At 39.9% G+C, this 25663-nt stretch overlaps 2 protein-coding genes and 1 pseudogene across 2 annotated transcripts; 1 reads left to right on the plus strand and 2 right to left on the minus strand.

Annotated features, from left to right (window-relative positions):
- Positions 1–6026, minus strand: part of LOC140241672 (uncharacterized) — a 10253-nt pseudogene extending 4227 nt beyond the window's left edge.
- Positions 6027–6190: 164 nt separating this feature from the next.
- On the plus strand, positions 6191–11687 carry LOC140241845 (uncharacterized). Its single transcript, XM_072321598.1, has 5 exons — positions 6191–6522; positions 8549–8651; positions 9275–9486; positions 10254–10400; positions 11153–11687. Exons 1-5 carry the CDS (start codon positions 6235–6237, stop codon positions 11252–11254), a joined length of 852 nt encoding a protein of 283 aa, XP_072177699.1. The 5' UTR covers positions 6191–6234; the 3' UTR covers positions 11255–11687.
- A 4915-nt stretch (positions 11688–16602) lies between these two features.
- Positions 16603–24584, minus strand: LOC140241629 (E3 ubiquitin-protein ligase RNF103-like). The gene is made up of 4 exons (XM_072321367.1): positions 23891–24584; positions 21693–21835; positions 20607–20722; positions 16603–19819 (listed from the first exon to the last, which is right to left on the minus strand). The coding sequence occupies exons 1-4, from the start codon at positions 24123–24125 to the stop codon at positions 17896–17898; spliced, it is 2418 nt and encodes an 805-aa protein (XP_072177468.1). The 5' UTR covers positions 24126–24584; the 3' UTR covers positions 16603–17895.
- Positions 24585–25663: the final 1079 nt, after the last annotated feature.

Raw genomic sequence — 25663 nt, forward strand, 5'->3', positions numbered from 1 at the left:
TTATAATATCTCTAGTCCATATCACTGGCCTTTTTATAGTGTAACTTGAAGAAAACATAATACATAGATTAAGTGTGGCTATGCACTACCTGCATCTTGGAATATCTTCATGCTCTCGATGTCTGGAAAGGTCTCTGAAGGTCTGCGGATGGGGAGACTCTGTTTCTTGACATCTGTCTTGACTTTGGGAGCCTTCTTCTTGCCCTCAATTCCCTGCCATACACAGATAGATCAAATTAAACAGATATCTCTCATATGTCAGGCATAAAAATCAGAAAAAATATGTCAAGTGTTTTCATAAAGTTTACAAGGAGAAGAAAGTGCATGATTTTGTCATATGGGACATATTATTTGACATGGCATCATTTTTCCATAGAATTAACCTCAATTAAATCCACCAGCACAAGAAAAAGAAAAAAGTCTCATAAATTCTACCCCAGATGGATATAAACATGTGTAAATTCTATAGTTAGGGTAAGTCAAAATTCACATGAGTAAAAGAATTTTCTCTGGTCTCTTTGGAATCAATTGAGCTAGGTTGACCATATAAACATTATTAAGAATGTTTTCTTTGTATGCTAAGTTGATATTATTAGTACTATTATTATCATTGTTGTTGTTGTTATTATTATCATTATTATTTATCAATGTGTAGCTTCCTACCTTGAGTGCTGGCCCTCCCCAAAGACCCTGATCCCAGGTCCTGGCGTCTTGAGTTGTGCACCTAGTGACTTCTTGAGCAATCCGCTGCCCTGCCCGGCCTTGTGGACGGTGTTGCTGAGGTTGCCCAGGGCTGACGACCGCCCATGCTGTTGCTCAGATCACCTAGGCTTTGCGCGGCGTCACTAGCGAGTTCTCGTTGTTGGAAGAAGACCTTGCCGAGACCTGTAGTGTATCAATATTTGACCAATATCGTTGTTGCAGCAACTAAAAAGAAGGTTGTCATGACTGATTTTCCCATGAAAGCAAAACACTTTGGCAGTGTAGTCTGCAGGCCTGATTTTGGAGACCTTTGGTAGAAAATTCTCAGTTTTGTGGGTCAGTGCCCCCTGAATATTCCTGAGCCTTGCTGAATATGGAATTAACATACAACACAACTGATTAGCTGCTGGATTTCAAATGTTGTTAGAACAGCTGCCAGCACTTTTGTATTTCATTTCATGGCAAGGCTTTTGAGCAATGGATTCTGGATTCAAGGTAATAAATGATCTCTACAAAAAAAAAAAAAAAAAAAAAAAAAGAAAAGAAAAAAGCATCAAAGAAAAGACAAACTGAATGATTTTGTTCGACGAATGAAATACACTGTATGGTAATTATGACATCAAGAAAATGTTAAAGTCACTGTAAATAAAATTGATAGGCTTCACAAATGATTTGTCACATTTACTTGTGCCTAGTTTGTTTCTGTTTTTAAATCTGTTCTTTCTCGCATTCATTGTTCATGCTATTTCTGTTAGTGTGACATCACAGAAATACAAATACATTCAAATTGAAACACATCAGTGTCAAAAAACCTTGGAAATATAGTTCTATCAGAACAAATATCTTGAATGTAAATACATTCCATCCAATCATTTACTGAAATTCTGAAATGAAATTGGACTAATTTTCACCTTCCGCTGGAGCTCAAAAGTAAAAGCATATCAAGTAGATTTTTTTGGCATGCCTAATCAATGAGCTAGATGTCTGTTGTTGTTGTTTTAGAGAAATAAGAGAGAGAGAAAAAATGGGGCCCTACAAAATACTATGTGATCTAGACCTGGCGGTATAGATCACACACATTAAGACAACTCATCCCGTCACAATAACAAATTGCAGGAAACAATACAGTACCTCTTCGTGGTCCGGCAGATAGCATTGGTCGTTTGCCTGCGTGGATCCCACCTCCAGGGTTTTCTACATCCACATTCTGCTGGACTAGCGAAGCCATGGCTTTAACGAGAGCTTACTTCTTAGATCTCTGCTTTCAACCTGAAAAACATCACATTGTTCATACTTTTACAAAACTGTGACTTCATAGGGAATGTTCCCAAACAAAGAGATTTGTACTTCATAAATGCAATGCTTTGATATGAACACAACATACAAAATCTATTTTGTGTGCGATTGAACATTGAACATACGACTACCCCAATACCTTTATGGCAAGTTTATTCACTGGCCCAAATCAATGTGGCGTCTGATAGATAGACCTGTTTACAGCAGGGAGTTTCATTCATTGATGAAACTGCCCTATCAGATGCGAGAGTACACTCACTTCCCACAACACATGCAAGTAACTTCTGCATTGTTCCAAATAGTCAGGTCGCTTAGTGAAATTACCGTTACACGACGGATAAAAGCCCAAATTTGGAGAGATGACCCCTCAGGACGTACTCATTGATATTTGAGTAGGAGTTCTCTGTAAAATTTTATTTTCATGGTATAAATGCTGAATTTCATTTGCAGGGTCATCTCTCCAAATTTGGTGCTTTTATCCACCGTGTAACAGTAATCTCAAAATTCGACGTTAAGCGACCTGACTTAAAGGGGACTCTAAGCACACTCGACTTTAGCTGAAAAACTAGAAATCCAAAAGGAAGCCTCAAAAGGGGCGAATTTACATGAAAATATTAACTCTGTTCTTGACATGAATGTGACATGCACAAGTACATTAACCTGAATGACCTCAAATTGACCGTTCACAAAATTGTCGGGGAGTCCCGATTCGCAAAAAAAAAAAAAAAAAAAGAATTACACTCACTAAATAGCCTATGGCATATACAGTACCAGTATAGTAATGACAAGTAATCCATGCAGGAAAAAATTAAATCTGAAAATGGGAATCCAACTGACAGATTAATCTGCCTCCCAACTAGGTTTTAGCTAGGCTCTCATTCGCTTGGGGGCCTGTAGAGTTACTGTGTCATACATGTTGTGGTGTAGGTACACAGTCAGAGGGCCCGACCATATACCTACAAGGCACATTTAACAAGAGACCCCACAATGTAAAGAATTGGTCTACTGAGGGTTGGTGTTTCTACTGACTAGTTTGTCTGATACCTTTAACATCAGGGCTGCCAACTATCACATAGTTAGTGTGACACATCGGCGCGTGCACACACGTGAGACTCGCGCAATTCATCACTCTGATGAAAGAATCCTCATCTTGCTCATGCTGAACCCCCAAAACAGGAGTAAAACAAGAAATGTCCCCCAAATCCCTGAACTTTCAATATGCCCAAGTCCAAACTTTCAGGATTCTTCCACACTGCCACAGGTACACTCTCTCTTACTCTTAGACAGAAAAATCTGTCTGTCCGGAGGAGTCTTTTATCACTTTTTGACTTTTACCGCTCTCCTCCGTGATTCTGTGAAGCCTGGGGGGCGTTTCATCAACGAGTTCGTCGGAGGTTTTCACCGACAAATTTGCTATCAGCCAATCAGACGCAAGGATTTCAGTAGCTTTTAACAGTTGTCAGTGTAAATCACTGACAAAAAGTTTCATGAAACGGTCCCCAGATGTAGTCTCCGCGGAACATATCCCCGACGACAAGATACAGAGTAAACAGACCAATCTTTCAGTCAAACTCTCTCTAGACCAAGGTACTCTCTTTAACTGCACCAGCGACACTAACCTCACCAGCGACCCTAACCCCGGCGCGGGGCACTGTGTAGTGTAACCAGCAACAGCGCCCCGACGACTTGTATGCAATTTAGTGAAGTAATCAAGTGCACTGCGATGCTTGCAATTCTGTAAACAACTCATCGTTCAAAACGACACTTGGATTCGCAACGAAAAGTCACATGTTGTAATACCATATTGTAGAATATTATAGGCAACTATGTATCCCTCACCATTACCTCCGGAAACAAGATTAATCGTTATCATCTTTGAGACCATCTCCGCAAGATGCAAATCGCCATTTTGAACATATCACGTAAATGAAATGATCTGTGCATGCGCGAATGAATATTCATTTCAGTTCTCAGCTAGCTGTCCTGTTTTTTTTTTCCACACGCATACATTGTGTATTATAATATGTGCTACGTTTTACCCATACCCGATCGACAGCAAGGCTGTTAGCGCATGCGCTGTGTAAGTTGTACTATGATACGAAGTGCAAAAGGACTAAAACCTCGGATAAAATCTTTCACTGGGCTCGTAAAAACAAATCATATTGTAAATCAATTTCAGCCGTTCTGATTGTAAGTATCTTATCTAACAGTATGGCTACGAATTTCAGTGTAAAAACCTGTATTTTGGTCTCTGGTCACCAAAATGCTAAGCCATATCAGGCGGTCCTTCGATAGCCATAGGGCTGCCATGCGACCCTGACTCGGTACGGGTTGGGGTCGCTGGTGTGGTTACAGTGACCCCAACATGTAGCACCCCGAGGGCCGAGGTTGCAGCGACGCAACCCCAAGACACACATTACTGCTAGGAATGTCAGCTGTAGATTCTATGCAAATGTTGAAATTTTAGTTTACTGAACTGAAGACTAGCACCAGAGTGCACTTACTGTCATTAAAGCCAAAACATAGTTCTAGTACACCTGCAAAAGTTGTCAAATTTTGCTCCAAAATGTGAACGTACAGAATGTATGCCTAAGAAATGTGCGGAATAACGCTGTAATAACAAGATATTTGATGGGTAACGACGAAAATACGAAATATTAACTGAAAAGCTTTGCCGGAGTCGCAATCTCAGAACTTATCTGATCGGGGTCAGGCTGAACTCGGACTCTGGGACAACTCGGCCTCGCTTTGATGGCGGGCAGAGTAGTCCCTCTGGATTGTACAGTGTTGTACTATGGGAGCGGCCTGTATAGCGCTTCGCACTCTGGCTAGTCACAGTTATGGTCCGATCCGAGTTGATACAACACGCGCATCAAAAAATTTCTTTGGCGCGCATGCAAAATTAGTGTGCGCCTATCAAGCAATAAACAGCGCGTCTCAGCAACTCAGGTGATGTGCGTAATATGCTTGAGGACCGCGTGCTGTCCATTTGTTTTGTACAGGATTAGCGCGCACTTTCCTGTCTGTTCAGTTAAGCCTCGTTTGGTATACAGTTAACTATACACAGCCCAGTCGCTGTACATATAGATACGTAGCGTAAGCGTAGTAACAGCGTCTGGTCGGGCTAGTATACAGTAAAATATGGCGATCATGAACTGCATATAAATTGTCTGAAATAAGGCCGAGTTTTCCCTGAGACCGAGTCTTCTGGAATAAAAGTCGGTATACTGACGTCCGACTCTTTTTTTTATCTCAAAATACTCCAAAATGACGACTCATCCCGGCAAATTGCGTCAGCCAGGTAAGTTTCTTTGTAGACTCTTTCGATATACATTCTGACATTATTGCAAGCAAATATGAAATGGTGCCCAACGGGTTCTCAAACCCTTAACAAAACTTATGTTTTCACTTTAACGTCACTCAAGCGCGCTCTAGACCATCTATCTCCAGTGGCAATGCAGTGGTGGACATTGGCACGGCCTCCCTTCCAAGTTCCACCATATTACACTGCCACCACGCACCGGTTTGCTCTCTCAGTCTCACTAGTTTCATCAGTGCAGGGCAGGAGCAGTGCAGCAAGTCACTGGGACATTAGGTGGTACTAGGTAAATAACCAACTGAACTGGGTTTGGTCACTCCCTCCCTCACACTCTGTCTACGATAGGTGTAAGTTACATACACTTAAATGTAAGTTCTACCAAGGAGGTGATTTGCCACCTCCCTGGTTCTACGTGGTCTGTACACATTACGCATTTACCACACACAGCTCACAGTGCAGTACAGTACATGCATAGCCATAGGATAGGCCACAGAGGTGACGTGGTGTATCATGTATGTGTGGTTTTGCAACGACGAACCAAAAGTAGATCATGAAAAAACACACAATTACAGAATCACAAAAACATCAGTGTACACATAAAGCATAATCATACATCATCTTACGTACCTGCTTAAAAAGAAGAATCAATGAAGCAGACGAGGGTCAATGAATGGTGTTTTCTACACTCGGAGTTCACCTTTTCACTACCTTTTCGACATTCGCGGTGATTGAGTGTTGTTATTTCAGCCAACCAATCACCTGCTTGAATTTCTTCCGCAAATGCGACGCCTACGATATATACTAGCGTAGCTAGCTGCGACTGTGTGTAGCCAGCGGTAGAGGGAGACATTTTGATTAAAGCTGAGGGCCGACGGCACGGTGTTTCACTTTACTAGTTTTAGCCGACGGAAACAAAAATGTTATCAATTTTACCCGATCATTTGGATGAAGATTTATCTTCCGACAACTCAGAATCGTTAACATCTTCTCCAAAACGGAAATATGCATGTCAATCACTTGAGAGATATGACACCTTGGTGGAAGAGAGAACGGAGAAGGCTGGCACTGGCAGCCGTATTAAGTCACACAGCGGTGCTTGTTCGGCGTTCACCCCGGAGGTTTCGGCTGAGAATCCACCGAACACTCCGGTGGTCAAGTCGGATGCAATTTTGTTGAAAACGACCATTACGGCTGACAAACTTAAGGCACGTGGCCACTTATCATTGTTTTGTTTATTTTTCCGCTTCTTGACAAAGTAATGTTGCGCTGGCTGCTTGTATGAAGGTTGTTTTGGTGTTTGTTTGTTGTTTTTTAGTAGAAAAGTTTGAGGTGTGTTTCTGTTTGTATGTGTTCGTTTCTAAACACTACGGTAACACTAACTAACACTTAACAGTACTACTAGTTAATAGGACAACAGTTGAAGCATATTTGAAGAATTCACCAGACTTGTCTTTGCTGCCAACACCCGAAACAGTATTATTAGTTTACTTCTCATATCTACACAGTAGTACATCTAACTACACGCAGCCGCTGTCGCGAAGCGACGCGGCTGCACCTGTACTAAAACCTTCGCAGACGCTGTCATTTTTCAGTGTGGTTGTGCGACTCCTTCATGAATATCTTTATTAATCATGGAAAACTAAAATACAAGGAATTGAATGGCATTCACTCTCGTATACTACAATGTACAACGTAGGTAGTCGGAGAGCTAGAGGGCGCCTCTCCGACTACCTACGTTTTACGTTGTAGTATACGAGAGTGAATGCCATTCACAATAACACGCAGATGAGGAGTGAAGCAATAAGGACGTTTACAGACCTGATTTCAGCCACAGATTTCGGTGAGTTTTTGACGTAATTAAACAAAAAATCGCATACCGATTATTGAATGATTATCATAGATTACGATAATTCCTTGTATTTTAGTTTTCCACGATTAATAAAGATATTCATGAAGGAGTCGCACAACCACACTGAAAAATGACAACGTCTGCGAAGGAATAGAGGTGCAGCCGCTGTCTCTACAGCGGCTGCGTGTAGCTAATCTACATCTAGAATACATCTAAATAACATGCATTCAGATCAGACATTCGCTACCCCCAAATCACCAAGAGAACATGGACAGAAAAATTTTCATATTCAAAATCAGGGCAAGGTACAGTACAGGTGATCGTTCATTGAGCAAATTATCAGAGAATTCTGAACGCAGACCTGCTGACAAGGATGTGACATGTTCACGCAAAATTTATACATGTACGTGTAGCTACCACAGCTACATCAATAGTACATGTATTAAGTCTGTCATATCCGGCCAAATCCTTTATTCGGACAAGCGCCAGTGCTGACAGGGTATGTCCAGATTTATAAGAGAGGTCGGACTGTATCTTGAATTCCTATCCATGTGCTAGAGCCACAGTATTCTTGTCTGGAATACCAGGCTGTGCTACAAGAGATCTTTTCAGGGAATTTGTGTGGCATATTAAAGGACAAGTCCACCTTCATGAATTAAGTAAATGCAACAATTAGTAGAACACATCAGTGAAAGTTTGGGGAAAATCCGACAGTCCGTTAAGAAGTTATGAATTTTTAATGGATCTGTGCAATCACTGCTGAATGAGGAGGCTACTACAGTGTATGATGTCACATGCGTACAACAGTATAAGGAAAATAAAAAGAGAATTTCACAAAACTTTGTTTTTTGAATAAAGTGCACATTTCTTCGACTCGATAATACTGACATATGTTAAGGGAAATATTATTCCCCTTGCCTTCTGAAAGAGAGAAGTCGAGTGTTCTTTTGTTATGCGAGAAAAGTGAAAATATGTTGAATTTTCTTTATACTTTCTTTATATCGTTGTACTCATGTGACATCACAAGCTAAAGTAGTCTTCTCATCCAGCCATGACTGAGCAGAAACTTCAAAAATTCATAACTTTTGAATGGATTGTCCAATTTTCCTCAAACTCTCAGTGATGTGCTCTACTGATATTGCTGCATTCACTCAACCCACATGTCTGTGAAGGTGAACTTGTCCTTTAAGCATTAGTGACCCTCTACATTATACCAGGAACACACAGCGTCTGCTTAAATGGTCAACTCTTGTCTTCACTTGATGACCAAGATGAGACTGTCTCTCGCTCACCTCCACACTCGTAGTCTGTGATTGAATACTCTATCACGCACCATTCGTTCATTTCCTGTGTTTTTGGCTTTGTTTGTTTTTGTTCCACAGAAATTTCATGAACTACAAGATAAGCGCGTGTGTGCTGCACAAGAAAAAGTTGAAGAAGGCTACAGACGTAAGAGGAGGAGGAGGAAGAGGAGAAGAGACTTTGGTTAGTGGCATTTGCTTTTTATATTTAACATGAAATAGTAGTTGAGTGATCAGTGTGGTCTTATGTTATTTGGATCATATCTGCCATGTACTTTTTTTTTGTATTCTTTTGTACCTTTTACTATTGAGTTGTACTATTTACTCTTTATGATTTCAATGCCCAAGAGGATTCTTGTAACTTACTGACACCAGTATGTTCAAAAGCTTAAAACTCTTCAAGACAGATGTATCACATGAATATTACATGTAGATCTAATTTGAATGAAGAAAAAAAAAAGAGATAAGTGTCGCTGACATTTATAGTTTCCATATTGATTCACTGTAATTCTCAGTGTGGTAAGTGACTAATTGCAAAATAGGAAGCTCTGTGTCTCAATTGATGAAGCAGTTTTTCATGAACACAGCTGCAATGCCAGAACTTTGCAGTATCCATTGCAGCAGCTAGTAAGCTGTGCATTTGTGAACTGCCACTTTGGTTACCCAAATTATTGTGTGCACTCGTTTCACATATCTGTGTGCATGTAGTGGGGTCATGCTATGAAGTTTGAAGATATCAGGCTTCCTGTGGTTGTACCGTAGGAGGCATTAGTGTTTCATCTTGGCATTTTAAATGCTACCGCACAGGTGGTTATCACAGCGTTCCCCCTGTGGAAGGCCCTCTGAATAAGCTCCAGCACTCTGATGGCAGTGTTGACAACCTTGCTGTGGGGGAGGGGTCAGAGGTCAAGCAGAGGCCGTCCCAATCTCAACAGGAACACTGGGACACTCTGAAGGGCTACTTGAATGTCAATGCCCACATCAGCCAAGGAGTTGACCATGGACAGTTTGCACCAAAGGTAGGTGATGAGGGAGACATATAGCGAAAGCTGGTCATTAATAGCTCATAATAGCTCAGAGATGGATACAAACTTAAGTGAGCAAAGCTTGACAAAAAGATACAACCCCCCCCCCCCCCCAAAAAAAAAAAAGTGATAATGGAAAATCTGTGGGGGGGGGGGGGGTTGAGGAGGCATGATGTCAGCCTCCAAACATGAAGTGTCTCTTAGTAGCATGTGCTGAGTGTGTCCTCAACCAGGTGGATCAGAAATTTATAGAAGTAAATGTGCCTATTAAGGAGGATATTATCGTAATAAATTTCAAGTTACAGGTTCTGTTTACCTTTGGAAGCAGTGATTTAAAAATGTTCAAGATATCACATTTGATGCATATATGTGTAGTCTGTTGTATCACAAAACATCCTACCACATGAAATTTTCACAAGAAAGCCTAAAATATGAGGAGATATCTGTATTTTTCTCAATAAACTACAACTGTAGATGGTTTAGTCTGGAAACATTTTTATTTTAACTATTGTTTACATTTTGTGTATTTAACAATATTTAAGATCGATTATACGGATTCTAATTTATACAGTGGTTGTTTCTATCCTTGACTCACATTTTAAGACTATTTTAAAGCACTAGTGCTGGGTTTTTGTTTTATCTGCAAATGGTTTAAATGTATATTCAGCTTAAGTGCATTAGTCTAAAATGTTGCTACTGATTATACTGATGCAGTGATGAAGCAATAGTGTGCCTCATTCATTTCCTTCCTGCTCTTTCAGAGTGGCCTTGAGAAGAGACTGGACAAGGCTGTGGCTGAAGGAGACTTTGAGGCTGCAGAGGAAATGAGTGATCAGCTGGCCAAGAGGGAACTTGGTTGTAAGATAGCCAAGGCTGCTGATGCAAGGGACTACATCAAGTGGAAAACGGTACTTGTGAAAGTGGAGGTCTTTGCTTATTCTCAGCAAATTATTCATGTCATAGAAATTAGACCAACAATTAGGTGTCTCCCTACATGATGCACACACTGGTAAATGTTACAAGATTTCTGTATTCCATGATGAGATTGTTTTATTCCAGTGAAAATTCCATTTCAATAACTGAATGTTTACTGTAAAAGTGGATTTTTTTTTTTTTTTTTCATACTGGACGGGGTAAGATACTGTAGATTTTACTTGTTTCTAATTCCGTGGAATCAAAATATGAAAGAGTATCACATTCAATAGGCAAAAAAAAAAAAAAATGCATTCTTTTATTTTGTACTGATCTCATGTCAGGTGAAATGCCTGAAAATATTTACTTTTCAAGTACACCCATTTCATGGAAATAATGGAGATGTATTGTTGATGGGATGGAGAATCTAAATCTGTGTTGGCAAGTAAAAAAGGAAATGTTCCCCAAATTGAACCATAAGTGGATGCCTTATTGAAAGAAAGTGTAAGATTTCATAATACACCAGGGCTTGACATGAGTGGTGGCATGGTGGTCCGGGGCCACCAAATTCATCTTTTGGTGACCCATTTGGATAATTAAGATTTAAAATGAATTTTTGCTGTTTTTATTTTGGGCCACTACATATCTTTTCCAGGCCACCAAAAATACAGATTACAACATACTTTGTGGGAGAAAATATCTCTTCATATTTTTTGGGGGGTTTTTTTGTTTGTTTTGTTTTGTTCAGGAACAAGAAGAGGAGAAAGCAGCCAAGAAGCGGCGGAAGAAGAAAAAGCTTGCCTGGGGCTTCGAGGCCAAGAATCGGTGGGAGATGAAAGCTAATATGTGACTCCTCACCGTGCTAATATGGACTTGGTGTTACCACAGTATCATGGTCTTTCTCGGAGGTGGCATCCGAAGTGGGAACGGTGAACACTCAAATCATTGATGCCACTGGATACCCCAACCCCCAGGATATGGATCTGCTGTGTGGAATGAACACTTGTATATTTCAAAAGAGATTTTATATTCATTGCCCTTTGTAAAGAATTTGATCTTGCCTTTGAAAAGTTTGGTCATTTTTTTTCTTATTTAATTTTGTCTATAACTAGTAAACAAATAAAACAATTGTAATAGTAAGATTGAAAATACAGTAAAAGTCCTAAACTTTTTATTTGATTCTTTTGTTGACTTTTGTGAGGTTTAGTTACTGTATATTTACAGGCAAGGGATCACTCCAACAGGATGCTCACTTCATACAAGGAAACAGTGATATCATTAGTTACCCCCTGCTTGTTCACAAAATACGGGCAAATATCTACGGTCTGGTGCCATATTCCATGATGAGGCCGGAGGCTGAATGGAATATGGCACCAGACCGTAGATATTTCCCGTATTTCGTAAGAACAAGCAGGGGGTAACAATTTTATCTTTTTAAGTGTAAGTGCTAACCTTCTTCTCACTGATTTCCTCTCGTGAATGACGTTGAAATCGCCGGCTGTCAGCCATGTTGACTTACGTCTCGCAAGCTGATTATGCGCGCATACGTAGTACACGCGATAAGATACTAGTATCAATCAGTAGCCAGATAACATCTTCAAAGACAGCGCTTCTCACGCAAATAGTCAGGTCGCTAAGTGAAATTACCGTTACACGGCGGATAAAAGCACCAAATTTGGAGAGATGACCCCTCAGGACCTACTCATTGATATTTGAGTAGGAGCCCTCTGCAAAATTTTTATTTTCATGGTATAAATGCTGAATTTCATTTTGCAGAAAATTTCGCGGGAATGAAACTTTCGTAAATTTCGAGAGGAGCTAATATCGCAAAATCAAAATGCGCGCGATTCTAAACAATGCATTTGATGCCAGTGGCAATTTGCGGAAGTTTCATGCTGCGAAAAAAGGTCGTCGGCTCCAAGTCACGAACATTTCATGTCAGGAAAATAACACCGTTTTTATGTATCTGAGAGAGTAAAGTAACGAAAACGAGGTTCACATTTGTGGTACTTTTTTCATTTTCATGGAACTGGAAAACATGAACCCTATCTTGAATTCCATGATCAACAAAGCATTTGAAACATGGAGGTTGGTGAATTAATTACCGATTTATGAAGAAAAAATGCTGTTGAGTTGTCACATTGTGGCGTAGGTCCCTGCTATTCCCAGTTTAGTTACTTTATAAAAGGGGCTTAGAACGTTTTCTAATGGTAAGGGGAGGGGGAGATCACTGACCCTTGAACACTCCCGTCAACGGTCCGCAGCCCCCTCCTTCCCTCCCTCCCCCCCAAAAGAAAAAAAAAAACATTAGAAAATGATCTGCAGCCCCTTTAATATCGGGTCTATGCTTTATGTACATAACTCTGAACTGGCAAATGTACATTACACTGTGACACCTCGACAGCATTATTCTCTTCATAAATCGGTAATTAATTCAACCACCTCTATGTTTCAAATGCTTTGTTGATCATGGAATTCAAGATTGGGTTCATGTTTTCCAGCTTCATGAAAAATGAAAAAAGTACCACAAATGTGAACCTCGTTTTCGTTACTTTACTCTCTCAGATACATAAATACGGTGTTATTTTCCCAACATGAAATGTTCGTGACTTGGAGCCGACGGTCTTTTTCGCAGCATGAAACTTCCGCAAATTGCCACTGGCATCAAATGCATTGTTTAGAATCGCGCGCATTTTGATTTTGCGATATCAGCTCCTCGCGAAATTTGCGAAAGTTTCATTTCCGCGAAATTTTCTGCAAAATGAAATTCAGCATTTATACCATGAAAATAAAAATTTTGCAGAGGGCTCCTACTCAAATGTCAATGAGTAGGTCCTGAGGGGTCATCTCTCCAAATTTGGTGCTTTTATCCGCCGTGTAACGGTAATCTCAAAATTTGACGTTAAGCGACCTGACTAAAAGACGCACATCACCTGAGATGCGCTGTCTTTGATGCCGTTGTTGTTGTTTATCAAGCGTCTTTGAGTGGTCTCAGGTGATGTGCGTAATACACTTGAGGACCACACGCTGTCCATTTGTTTTGTACAGGATTAGCGCGCACTTTCCTATCTTTTCAGTTTAGCGTCTTTGGTACACGCGCAGCTAGCTATGTGATATCATGATGTCATAATGTGATTATCACGGAATACGGAAAATATTCAGTGGCGGATTTAGCGCATGCGCACAATATGACCTTATTCACGGAAACGGGAAATATTCAGTGGTTGATTGACCAATGAGATTACGGAATTCACGATCACGAAAAGATAAGATGATAGATCACATTTTCTTGTTTGAATGGAAGGACACGGTACAGATTTGCTATAATCTTTGATCAATTGCTGCCCAATGGCATGTTTCTTAATGAAATGTGGCGAGTAGCTCGAAACACAACTCGAAATTTCCTGAACTCACAAACAGTAGAGTGGTTACCCTTGTGGAAGTCAAGATGCCCTCCTACGGGCATACAGTCAACCTGTCCCCAAATTGCGCACTTCTTTCCAAAACTCATCACCACAAAAAAGTCCCAGCAGTCACATTTAGGACAGCAGCACTTGTCAGTTCTGCCAATTCACTGTGCCACAACCAACCCTAAATCAAGAACACATTTGTGTTCTCCCCTTTGTTTTTATGCATGACTTTCATTCTGTAGGTATTTTTCTGCAAATCAGTGCATTATCATCATCATCATCATCATCATCATATCATTTGCAAGTGTGGTGCAGAAATTCTACATATGAAAACAGCTGTCATTTAGCAGTCATTGATTCATATTGCAGAGTCTGCAGTTATCCTGTTTTGGGGCTTTTCTTTTCCACTAGAGTAATATTGCTACACTGTATGTGGTGCCAGCATTAATCTTTTTTTCCTGTGAACTATGCTTCTGTTGTGCAGGAGAATGTTTTTATATTCACAGGATAGCAAATGAACTAAAATCAATGTCATTACAGAATTAGGTCACAAGGTCAAAGTACCTCATTTCATTGTCAATACTGTCTGCCAAGTCCACATTGGGGGGGGGGGGGGGGGGGGGGGGATTGAAATTTGCGGTCTGGCGCATTCCTGTGTCTGACTGTGACTCTGCATTTAATGCACTGTACAGCCTCATGCTCACCCCATGATTTATCCCCTACACACACATCCTTTATAATGTAGAAGCATGATACTTTCACTCCAGTAAACACGTCAGAAGCAGTAAGACTACTGTCCGCCAAGTTCACATTGATTTGGGGGGGGGGGGGGACTAAATTTGCAGTCTGGCTCCATACGTGGCATCTAATTCATTACAGCCTCGTGCTCACTGGTGTTTTAGTCCCTACACACACACACACACACACACACACACACACACACACACGCCTTAATGTAGAAGCATACTTTCACTCCAGTAAACACAACAAAAGCAGTATATACATGTGTATCTTCACATTGTCCCAGAGTGCTTTATTTTTTGTTTTCATCCGTTTTCCCCCCTTCCTGCAAATATGTCAATCATAAAAGTTATTCAGCTGTCTTGAGGAATTGGCGTATTACAGAACATTATGACCTCTGCAAGCCATTTGATATTATATTGTCTCTGAATGTTGAAATAGGAATACATGTAGTGCAAGCAAGATCATGAATAAAAATGAAATTCTATCTCCATATTTCTCTGATGTCAATTTTCTTTGTGCATCTCCTACAACTACATCTTCATTCCAGATATCTGCCACGTATGAAAGAAAAGATATTTAAATGCATATGGAGATCAGATTTATTGAAGGGTTACATTGTCATATTTTGTTCACATTGTTGGTTTTGTTTAAAACATCTGGTAATTGCATTTAAAATTATATTTTCCAAAGGTGTATTTAGAGAATACCAAGATAAAAACTTCCATTAAAATTTGATAGTCTAGTGCTTGTCATAATGTAATTCTGTGACTAATGCAGCTAAGGATCAAAATTGTTATATGGTGAGCAATGACATTGCATCAGGTGATACAATTCAAAAATTTTGACGGGCTGCCAACAGGGCTGTCATGAAATGTGTATTTATGTAGAACATAATGATATAACATACACTGCCTCTTCTGTTTTAATGTACTTGACAGCCCCTTCGGAGCTATATTTTCCCCCCGAGATGAAATATTGTATAACTCCCTCAGGAATGTCGGTCTTATTTTACACCACTAAAAAGGCAATATCTGTATGATAAGACTACAGCGCCCTCCTGTTATAACAAAATGGTTTCCTGTTTTAATGAACATAGTAATAATAAAATTCTGGTAACAACAAAGTAAAAATTCAGGCCCCAACATCATTACCTCTACATTTTTTATTGTTTATTTGTCTTGTTAGAATGAAATTGTGATGTAATAAAAGGAAACTGCCTGTCCGGGGGATTTCGTTATAACAGGAGTCGACTGTCAAATCTGGACTTATTTGTCTTTTCTACGCAGAATAGTGTCATCTCTTTACGTCACTGGAATGACATAGAAAAACAAAACAATCATTGCCTCCAAGCCATGGTAACTCCCAATACAGTCAGTACATTCTATCCCTCATAAGCAGTGGGTTCATACAAGACAGACAAAAGATGACATGGGTTAGTGTTATCAGATACATAAATTATATATGTATTTCTTTGGGCATGGTCAACACAAATACAGCCCTGTGAACATCAAGCTCCTGTAACTTCAGGTGTAGAAACAAGATACTACAAAAATTGATATTTTCGCATGACGAATTTTTCAAGCTCAGCCGAGTAAGAAGAGTTTCACATGTTTTTAATTCCGCAGAATCAAGACATCAGCTACTGGAACACATAGTAAGCAAAAATATTCACATGCTTTTATTTTCGCGTTAGTTTCTGGTTGCACGAAATGCGTGAAAATTTCAACACCGCAAAAATTTCCACTTTTTCAGTATTAAAAGGATGATTTCTTATTTCACCATCGATCACATTGGTAGTTATGACTGTTCAGTGCATATCCTTTTGACATGGAATGTCACTTTAGTTAGAGATTAAGTCTGCAGCCAAAGCATCTCTTGTTTCCTCACCTTTCATTTCCTACCAGCAAGTGTGCACATGAAGAATTTCACAAAAGATTTGAAGTGGCTCGTAAAGAGACATTCTTTTTTTTTTAAATCATGTGACCTGTGTCTATAAAACACAAGTCATGTGACTTGAGTAATGCAAAAACTTGAAGAGAAAAAAAAAATAGTAGAAACACTGATATGTTTTTCACACAAAATTGACACACATCAAATACAAAAGAACTGGATCAATGAGCAAGTCCCCCAAAATTTCCCATTAACCTCATCATCATTTAATCCACTCGTTGACAAAGAAAAACTTGTGACGTGTCACTTTGAGAAGTTACAAGTGTTTACAAATCACAGCACAGTGCACACTGCACACCTCCAAATTTTTTCCAGACACACTATTTCGCTTTCATTACTTGTGGCATGGCACTGAGAACGAATATGAGGTGACATAAACAATAGACAACAAAGTTAAAACCAACACAAGAATGTCATTTTCTGAACAAAACCTCTTTATCAGATTGGTCATACTTTCAATTCAGTCAGCCTCTTGAGCTACAACTCTTTTTATTTCAATTGTTTATTGTAGTTTTTTTCTTGCTGACTCCTTCGTTAAACAACTGTATCGACCAATCCTCTTCATTTTGCACCAAACTGTTTTTGCTGGACCACACTGTACTTCCTGTGAGGGCTAAGTTTGTGATGCCCTCAGTCACAGGACGTCAAGGGATTTCCATAAAAACGATAGCAATCACATTGAATCATGATCGATCAAGCGAAAAAAAAAAATCATCAATGAGAATGTGTCAAAACATTCCCACGTGAAGAATTCTTTGTCTAGTGATGACTTCAGATGGTCTTTCAAACACATACTGAAAACTGTAGGAAAAAGAAAGTAATATCCTCACAGGCCATGATTTCTCATCGAAAACAGACGAATAGATTGGCTTGACATTTGACAGATATCATTAGAATTCAAAAGTAAACTTTAGATAAAATCTATTGGAATATGGTGAACCATTTTATCTCATTACAAATAGGTAATTTTATAAACCACCGAGACTGCATGGTTTAAGAGGAATGGCTTACCAGTCTCAAAATGACTTGCATCAATAACAGATAAAGATGCAATGTCATCTTGCACAACTGTAGACCACACTTTATCGATGTACATTTTTTAATCATTCAAAAATGTCCTGCGTTCATGCAATCTGACTGACACAAATACAGACAATGTACAGAAAGTTGAAAATGGTGTGCCTTTCTTTATGCTAGGAGAAGATGCTAGCTCAGTATTCATTTGAGTACATGTACTTCACATGTTGTATATTCAAGCAGAAAATAGCAGGATGCTGCATTTTAAAACTCAGTGGTTTCAAAGTCTTGCTGCACTCTTCCACACAATGTCAGCAAGTAATATCATGTACATGAGGGGGTAGGGGAGCATGGGGTTTCTACTGAAATGTTATTCCATGTGCTTGGACAGTTTGTAGCCCTTTTTCTTGTAGGCAGGCCACCTACATATTGGGCACACATGATTGCCATTGTTTAACCAAGCCACAATACACTGCCGGTGGTATGCATGACTGCACGGCAAGCCGCACAGTTCCACCCCATGTGTATAAGCATCAAGACAGATGGTGCACTGCGCATTAAAGATCATGCTCTGGGGCCAGGGATCATGAGCGGGCCTTGTTTGTGGTCGGCGGGAGCTGGCCCTGGATTTTTCGGCTTCTGAATAACATTTTGGCGTATTTCTCTTGGTCGGGGAGGGTGGACTGGAATTGTTTGGTCCTGTGTTTTTCTCTATAGATTGTTTGTGTTCCCCTATGGTGTCTGGTTCTATTTGACTCAAGTCAGGCCCAAATCCACATCCTTTGCATATTGTTACATCAGACTTCATTTCATTTTTTCTCTTTGTGGGTGTTTCAATGTCTGGGACTTTTTCTTTTAATTCTGCTTCTGATCTCTTGGGTTTGGTATCAGTATCAAAGCTAGCACCACTATCATGTATTTCATGTGCACCTTCATTGTCACATGTTGCATGACTACACAATGATTTTATACTTTTTGGCTGAACGACAAAGATATTACCATTATCACTATCCCTGCCAGATGGCCTGTATTCAGTATTTTGCTTTTTACCTGCTAAAGAACTGGCACGCCATTTACACCTGCAGTCAATCTTGCCTCTTGGCACACACTGGTTCAGTATGGGACACCTTTTCTTGTGCTCCGTGCACCCAGTACAATCTCTCTCGGAGTCCGAGGAGTCATTTTCAAAGCTGTATGCGGGGTTCTGAAGCCAGTCACAGGTGTAGCGCCAAGTCAGGAGGTCTTTGATGTAGGTTGATGGTATCTTTGGGTGGAGCCACAGGTCCGGTACAGCCATCTGCTCTATCAGCAGATCCAGTCCTTCTTCCAGATGGTCGCTGGTGTGGGGCGATCGGTTTCGAAACATCGGAGACGGGCGCAGGAGGAAGCTGTAGAAGTCTGCCAGGGACGCACGCAACCACATAGCACTTGTCATATTGTCCTCGTGGGACGGACGGTGGAGCTTTTTCGACATGCGCTGGACGAAGAGGCAGTAGAGGAGGAAAGTGCCGATCGTGATGTAGGAGTGGCCAGAATACATCAGCCAGTCCTGTCTCAGCGTGACCATAAGTCGGGTGTCGGCAGTCAACCTAATTAAGCTGTAGATGTAATCTAGGATGGGGGACATGCATGGCAGCTGGATAATGCCAAGAAGCGGTAACCATAGCAATATGAAAGTGATGTTGTACTTGCCCAACGTCCAAATAAATGTGCATACCCTTTTAGCCATGCCTCCCTGCACAACAAAGAATCCTATAAAGCAGACAATGTTGACAATGGTGAAAGAGAGTACAAAGATATCATTTGCTTCGGGGGACAAAGTATGAAGGTAGATATCTAATGCTTTGTAGTTATAGTATTCTCCATTTTTATCACCATATATTCTCTTTCCCTCTGGAGTAACAATAAAATATTTTGGATAATTTTCAGCAAGATCTCTGTCCAATTCCCAATCAATGCTATCCCTCTTTATATTTACAAAAACAAATTTGACTCGTCCAGAGTATTTCAGATTCAGGGCCGAGAAAAACATGGGGGGTTCTTTGCTTTGTGAAAGGAGCACCATCTTGACCGCAGCATCTTCACTCTTGACCAGGTCAGCTGGGAAGGTGTGGCTTGCTATCCTCTTCTGCGTCTTCACCCGGAGGGCCAGCTGTGTGTTGACCCAACTGATGATCTGGTTGGCTTTTCCTGCCGATGTGAAAGTTGCCATGGTAACATGATGTTTATATCGGTGTCCCTCTGGCATGGCCAGAAGCAACAGTGGTAGGTTCCAATGCTTTTGTTTGCAAATTCTGCAACCAAGGAAAAAAGTGAAATTAGTTCATCTGTGATTTCCCCTTGAGGTTTTTCTGTGAAAGTCTTCATGGCTAAGATATTCAAATCAAAGTCAGTGAAAGTATTATCTTATTGCTTTCTTCACTGAATAATTAGGACATTATATTCCTTTCACATGACTAATATCTATGCATCATCCATGGACATTATAAGGGAGTATATTGCATATGATTAATTCTGACTCTATAAACTCATAGAGCTATGGTCATGACAACATTCACTATATCAAGGTAACTGACATTATTATGTCAACTACATTGTACTGTATTTTTTGTGGCAGTGAGTTGTCCTTGAGTGGGGTCAAACTACGTATATTTCAGATTTGCACTCTATGTATGATCTAGGACGCGGTCCTTTGTACCAAAGTATCAATTCCATTTCTGAAGCCCACTGATATAAACTTCCACAGGTGTGTTGCAATATCAAATTTCTTCATAAGATTTCAGGCAAACCTGTTCTTGACCTTTGACCCCTAACCTCAGCTGCATCATGCCAATAATTTTAGAAACATTATCACTTATAAATTCACAAAGTTTATCAGATTTTGTGTCCCACTAATGTCTCTTTATTGATCAAACACATTCATATATCTTTAAAGTTTACTTCAACTTCTTATCCTCACCAGATTTTCAAAACAAAATCACACGAGAGCATTGATTTACAAAATATATGATTGTACCAAGTAGAATTATTAAGGCAGCCACAGAAATCAGCATTATGTAGAGTATGGAGTGATTCCCTTACATGGGATCTATGGAACAGTCAAATGTTCCATGCCGTATACCGAATCTGGACAGTTTCTCCACCACAGTCGACCAAGCTTTCCGTCCAAGCAAGGGGCCATTATCTCTTGGAATAACCTGAAGTTTCAAGGGTAAACAAAACAAAGTTGTTGTTCGTTTGTTTTTTTACAAAAGCAATGAAATATTATTTGTATATCCCTCTCATATTTACCAACAGTCTTTTCACTCTTAAAGTTCAAAATCTCATTCATCACAGCCTTGGAAAAGTTTGTTACAAGACTTGCTGAAGAAAGAAAAATGACCTTAGCATTGTGTATTTCTAGATAGATATGGCAGACCAGCCTGATGACATTGGCACATCAACCTTTGATGACTGGATGACATGTGAAGGTCAGTGTGTAAAGTGTGCATGAATGATTTTGAAACAGGTCATGATTTCACCCCATTATACACATGCTTGCACAAAATATAATCAATATATATATTCACATATGTGCATATATATCCAAGACATACAGAAGAGATGGAAGGAGAGATGAAATGAGTGATGGAAGGAGGGAAAGGAGAGATTGAAGGAGAGATGGGAGAGATTGAAGGAGAGATAGGAGAGATGGAAGGAGAGATAGGAGAGATGAAAGGAGAGATAGGAGAGATGGAAGGAGTGATTGAAGGAGAGATGAAATGAGAGATAGAGATGGAAGGAGAGATGAAAGGAGACATGGAAGGAGAGATAGGAGAAATGGAAGGAGAGATGGAAGAAAAGATGGAAGAAGAAATGTAGTACGAATTTGAATAACCCATTAACAGGAAATTATGTGGTTGGGAAGAGGGGGAAAAAAACAGTAGGTTGAAGAAGAAATAAACAGAGGGAGAGATGGGATCATCACATAAGGTGCCAAGCAAGGAGGTAAAAGCAGAATAAACTCTTTTTAAGAGTGTTACAAATACAAAGCATCCTGTAGGTGTTGGTTCCCTTCTGAAAACTAACATGAGGAGCATGCCACTGAGAAGTGATCAGAGGGCCATGCACTGTTCTACCAGAGGATGCTAGTACCGGTCGTCCATGGCAACCAGATGAGGTTCTCACCTGCACCAGCCACACGCTGTCCTTCTTATCCTCCACCTCCTCATCAAATTGGGACTTGCTGCTGAACTTGGTAGTCATCTCTTTTTCCTCTTCAGCATTCGCATCTGCCTCCATCATCAGCACCTCTCCCTCCACTACACCTCCTGATGATAAAAACAATTAGATGATTTAAGAAAAACAATGAACACACTGGATATTAATAATTACCCATCATCATCACCATTTAAAAAGAAGTGAAAATAGCCTCTTATGTAACCATTGCCCTGAATTGCAAATGTTCACTGATTTCCAGTGTTCTCAAATCATGTGTCCTTTAGTTTCATGTTTCATACTTGCATTTTGTAACAATAGAGAAAAGGGATCCTGCTTGCAATAAGTCTGGTGGCCTTTGACAATCCTTAGCAACCATAATATAGAAGATATCTTTTGCATATAATGTCGACATTGTCTGCATATCATGATATTGCATTTTTAATGCATCACACTCTGTCCTTTTCAATACTTCTTACATCCTTTAAAATATGAAAGCGGATGAAATACAAAATTGTACTCTGAAAAGAAAGTGGGGGCTGAATTTAAGATGTACGTATTGGGGGTATATACTGCACCTATACACTCACACTTAACACTGATGAGTAAAATCCTTCATGCGCAAAGCATTATTGGAAGCAGACACAGCCACTACAAGGACAGGCCTATTGTGGCCTTCAAAGGATGCTTGGTGAGGGCTTTACTCCATGCAAATTTAGAGTTTGGTTCATATATGTTGTTAGATGTATGTGGAAAAAACAACAACCCACAAATATTTATGCAGGTTCTTGAAAAAGATTTTGAGCACTGACAGAAAAATGAAAAATTTTACAGTTGTATATCCTCTTGTTTATAATTTTCTCTCTATCTTTTTTCTCTTCTCCTCCTCCTTCTCTTCTTCTTCTTCTTCTTCTTCTTCTTCTTCTTCTTCTTCTCCTTCTATCCACATTGATAATACTGGCATAGTTTGAACACAAACCTGGACAGAGATATTTAATCACATCATGATTTCATGAACAACAACAACAACAACAACAAAAGTTGCCTAAATATGAGCTGGCTAAAAAGTTGAATACCCCTCCCCCCCCCCCCCCCCCGAAAAAAAAAGATAGAGAGAAAGGGAGAGAGAGAGGGAGATAGAGAAAATGCACTCAGGCAATATTTAGGCAAATGTTGAAGTTCACCACAGAGAGATGTTATCATGAAAGCCCAGAATATGACATAGTACTGGTAATAAACCATCCTACACTGGCAAGATATGATCCAATAATAATCCTACTGTTATAAATAACAGGAGGAGATACAGACAGGAAGAGAAGATTGTATATCAAACTGTTCTCCTTAACATGTATCACTGAGTGATAACAATATCACACAATCATAATGCCAATGCAGGGGTGTCTGTGGAGAGGTTCTTAACATTGTGTGTTTACAAAATATGACACCAGCAATTAATGAAGAATGCATAGTGAGAAAAAGAAAATAAGAATGCTAAATTTGGAAATTAATATTAGATTAGGTACATCATATACTTGTTATGATTCCACAATCTAAAAACATATGTAATTCTACCATATGAGAGCACTATTCAAAGCAGTAATACCAGTCTCCATTATACGAAAGCAGTGATTATGACATTTAGTCACTAGGACCAGACAAATAATGGCAACAACAACAACAATAATAATAATAATAATAATAACAATAATAATAATAATAATAAAATATGATGATGATGATAGTTCCTCCCTTTATTATCATCAGTGCTGTCATACTTTTATCATGGAACAATTATAAGCACAATGATCTGTTTCAATGTCACTTCTTGGCACAAGGTCTAGCAACTTTGTTATTGTTGTTGTTGCTGCTGCATTATATATACACATAATAGGACATACTGGAATGGTGCCATCTGAACTACGTATGGCAGCTACATGTCTACTGGTAGTTTAGTATAGAAGGACATGGCATGGATGTCTTGTATGACTGGATTCACAGCACCTGCCACTGATGGCCACACCTCTTTGGCACAGAAGAACATGGGAATGTAATTTTCCTCAATTACCTGATCATCACACAACCAAACAGTAGACCTAATAATATGAATAATTATGATTTCATATTTCTACCATGACCAATAAGCTACTGATCTGGAAAACGCAAATTACCAGATGCCTTTAATAGATGCGCAAGTTCTGCTTTGTCGACCACGCCTTCATAGCTCAGCCCTCTTCCGTCCAGCAGACTCTTGAGTTTCTTCACGCTCAGCGACACCGGGTCGACCAACTTCATCATCAGCAAACCCGTTTCATACCAGGCGATCAATTCAAGCAGCCTTGCCACCATGAAGAGCAGGAGGGTAAACATGAGCAGGAACACAACTTTCTTCACCAGCATCTCCATTTTGCTAGCTCAGAAATCGGTTTTCTCTCGAGTTACAAGGTCTTAATGATTACCAATAATCAAGATCCATGCTTTCACACGAAGAGAAAATACTTTTCACATCTCTGCATGAAAAGATTTTGTAGCACCCGGACGCGGTCAAACATGCAAGCCTTTTCGGCTTAATAAGTCCTCGTTCTTTTTGGTCTTATTTCAGACACACAATTACGGAGAGTTACTCAGGTGTAGACATACTCAAAATTACCCGCAGTCCGAAGTCCAAATAAGGCTTACGTGGCAGAAACGCCATGACTCGATGCAGCATGCAGCAGCCCTCCCTCCCGATCTGCTGCCCATACGATATTGCCCGCTCTGTTGCGAAGTCCCTGCAAATCGTCTACGATAAATCTCTATCTAATCCGAGTTCAGAAGGGAGATAATGACCCCCCAAAAAACCTTCTTGGTTGACGATGGAAAGTGACTAGAAGTTATCACGCATCTTCTGTTCGACCGATGACAAGCTTTATACCGGTGCAGAAACAGCGGGGAATCCTGCAGCGTATCATTGCAGACAGATACGTAACGGCTTCGTAGCCATTTTCGCGTCGAAAACAAACTTACCCGGAAGTCGCTTAGCGCGCGGTCGATAAATGTAAATAAAGGAATCGGGGTAAAGTGCGGGACATTTAAATCGGCCTTGTGCAAAGCGAATATACGTTATACTACACAGGTGTAATGCATTATTTTCTTCAAAGTCGGGCAAACTGCAAATCAATTACAGTTACCTGCATGAGCCCTGAAGGATGCGTGGCACCTACAGACACGGCTTGTACATACACGACATTTAATAGAGTATAAGGAGAGAGATGGGATATCGGGAAAACTTCCTTTGCGCGTGTTCTTATCGCATGCTGTTCTTCGATTCTTCTCTCCATGTGGTATCTCACCCTTCCCCTCCCCTCTCATATTGTTTTGTAAGTTTTGTTGTTTTGACCCTGAAAACCAGCTGTAGAAATTTCAAATTGATAAATGAGCATCGCAGAGTTGCAACTATACACACTGTCCTTATATAACCTGTGGACAAAAGTGTATCTGGTCTGCAATGTGTGGCTCCTATTACTATATTCAAGTTAAAGTCCGGAATTATTTCATTTATTGAAAATGTATTCCAGTAGGGCCAATATGCCCACATTTATTTTCATGGATTGTATACTCTGCTTAACAAGACATAAGGTCGAGAAAAAAAAAATACTTTGATTTCATTAATCATTACCTTCATTTCACAGTTCCTAAAGATCATTTTATTGTGAAAACAAAACAGTACGTAGGTTCCTGATCCATTCTTATGACCGAGTTAGCAAAAAATCATGGAAAGCTAATAAGAATAATCAGAATCATATCATGTGATAATGACTATTACATCAATAGAGTCGTGCCGATCTTGACGTCACTCCGTACACCTGAGACAAATATTGTCATGATAATTCTACTTCAATAAATCTTGAGATGCGGAGATCACGGCTGCTGGCCTCTTTTGTAACAACACCCTCCTGTTTGGG

The sequence above is a fragment of the Diadema setosum genome, chromosome 18, assembly GCF_964275005.1.
Source record: "Diadema setosum chromosome 18, eeDiaSeto1, whole genome shotgun sequence".
Taxonomy (NCBI): domain Eukaryota; kingdom Metazoa; phylum Echinodermata; class Echinoidea; order Diadematoida; family Diadematidae; genus Diadema; species Diadema setosum.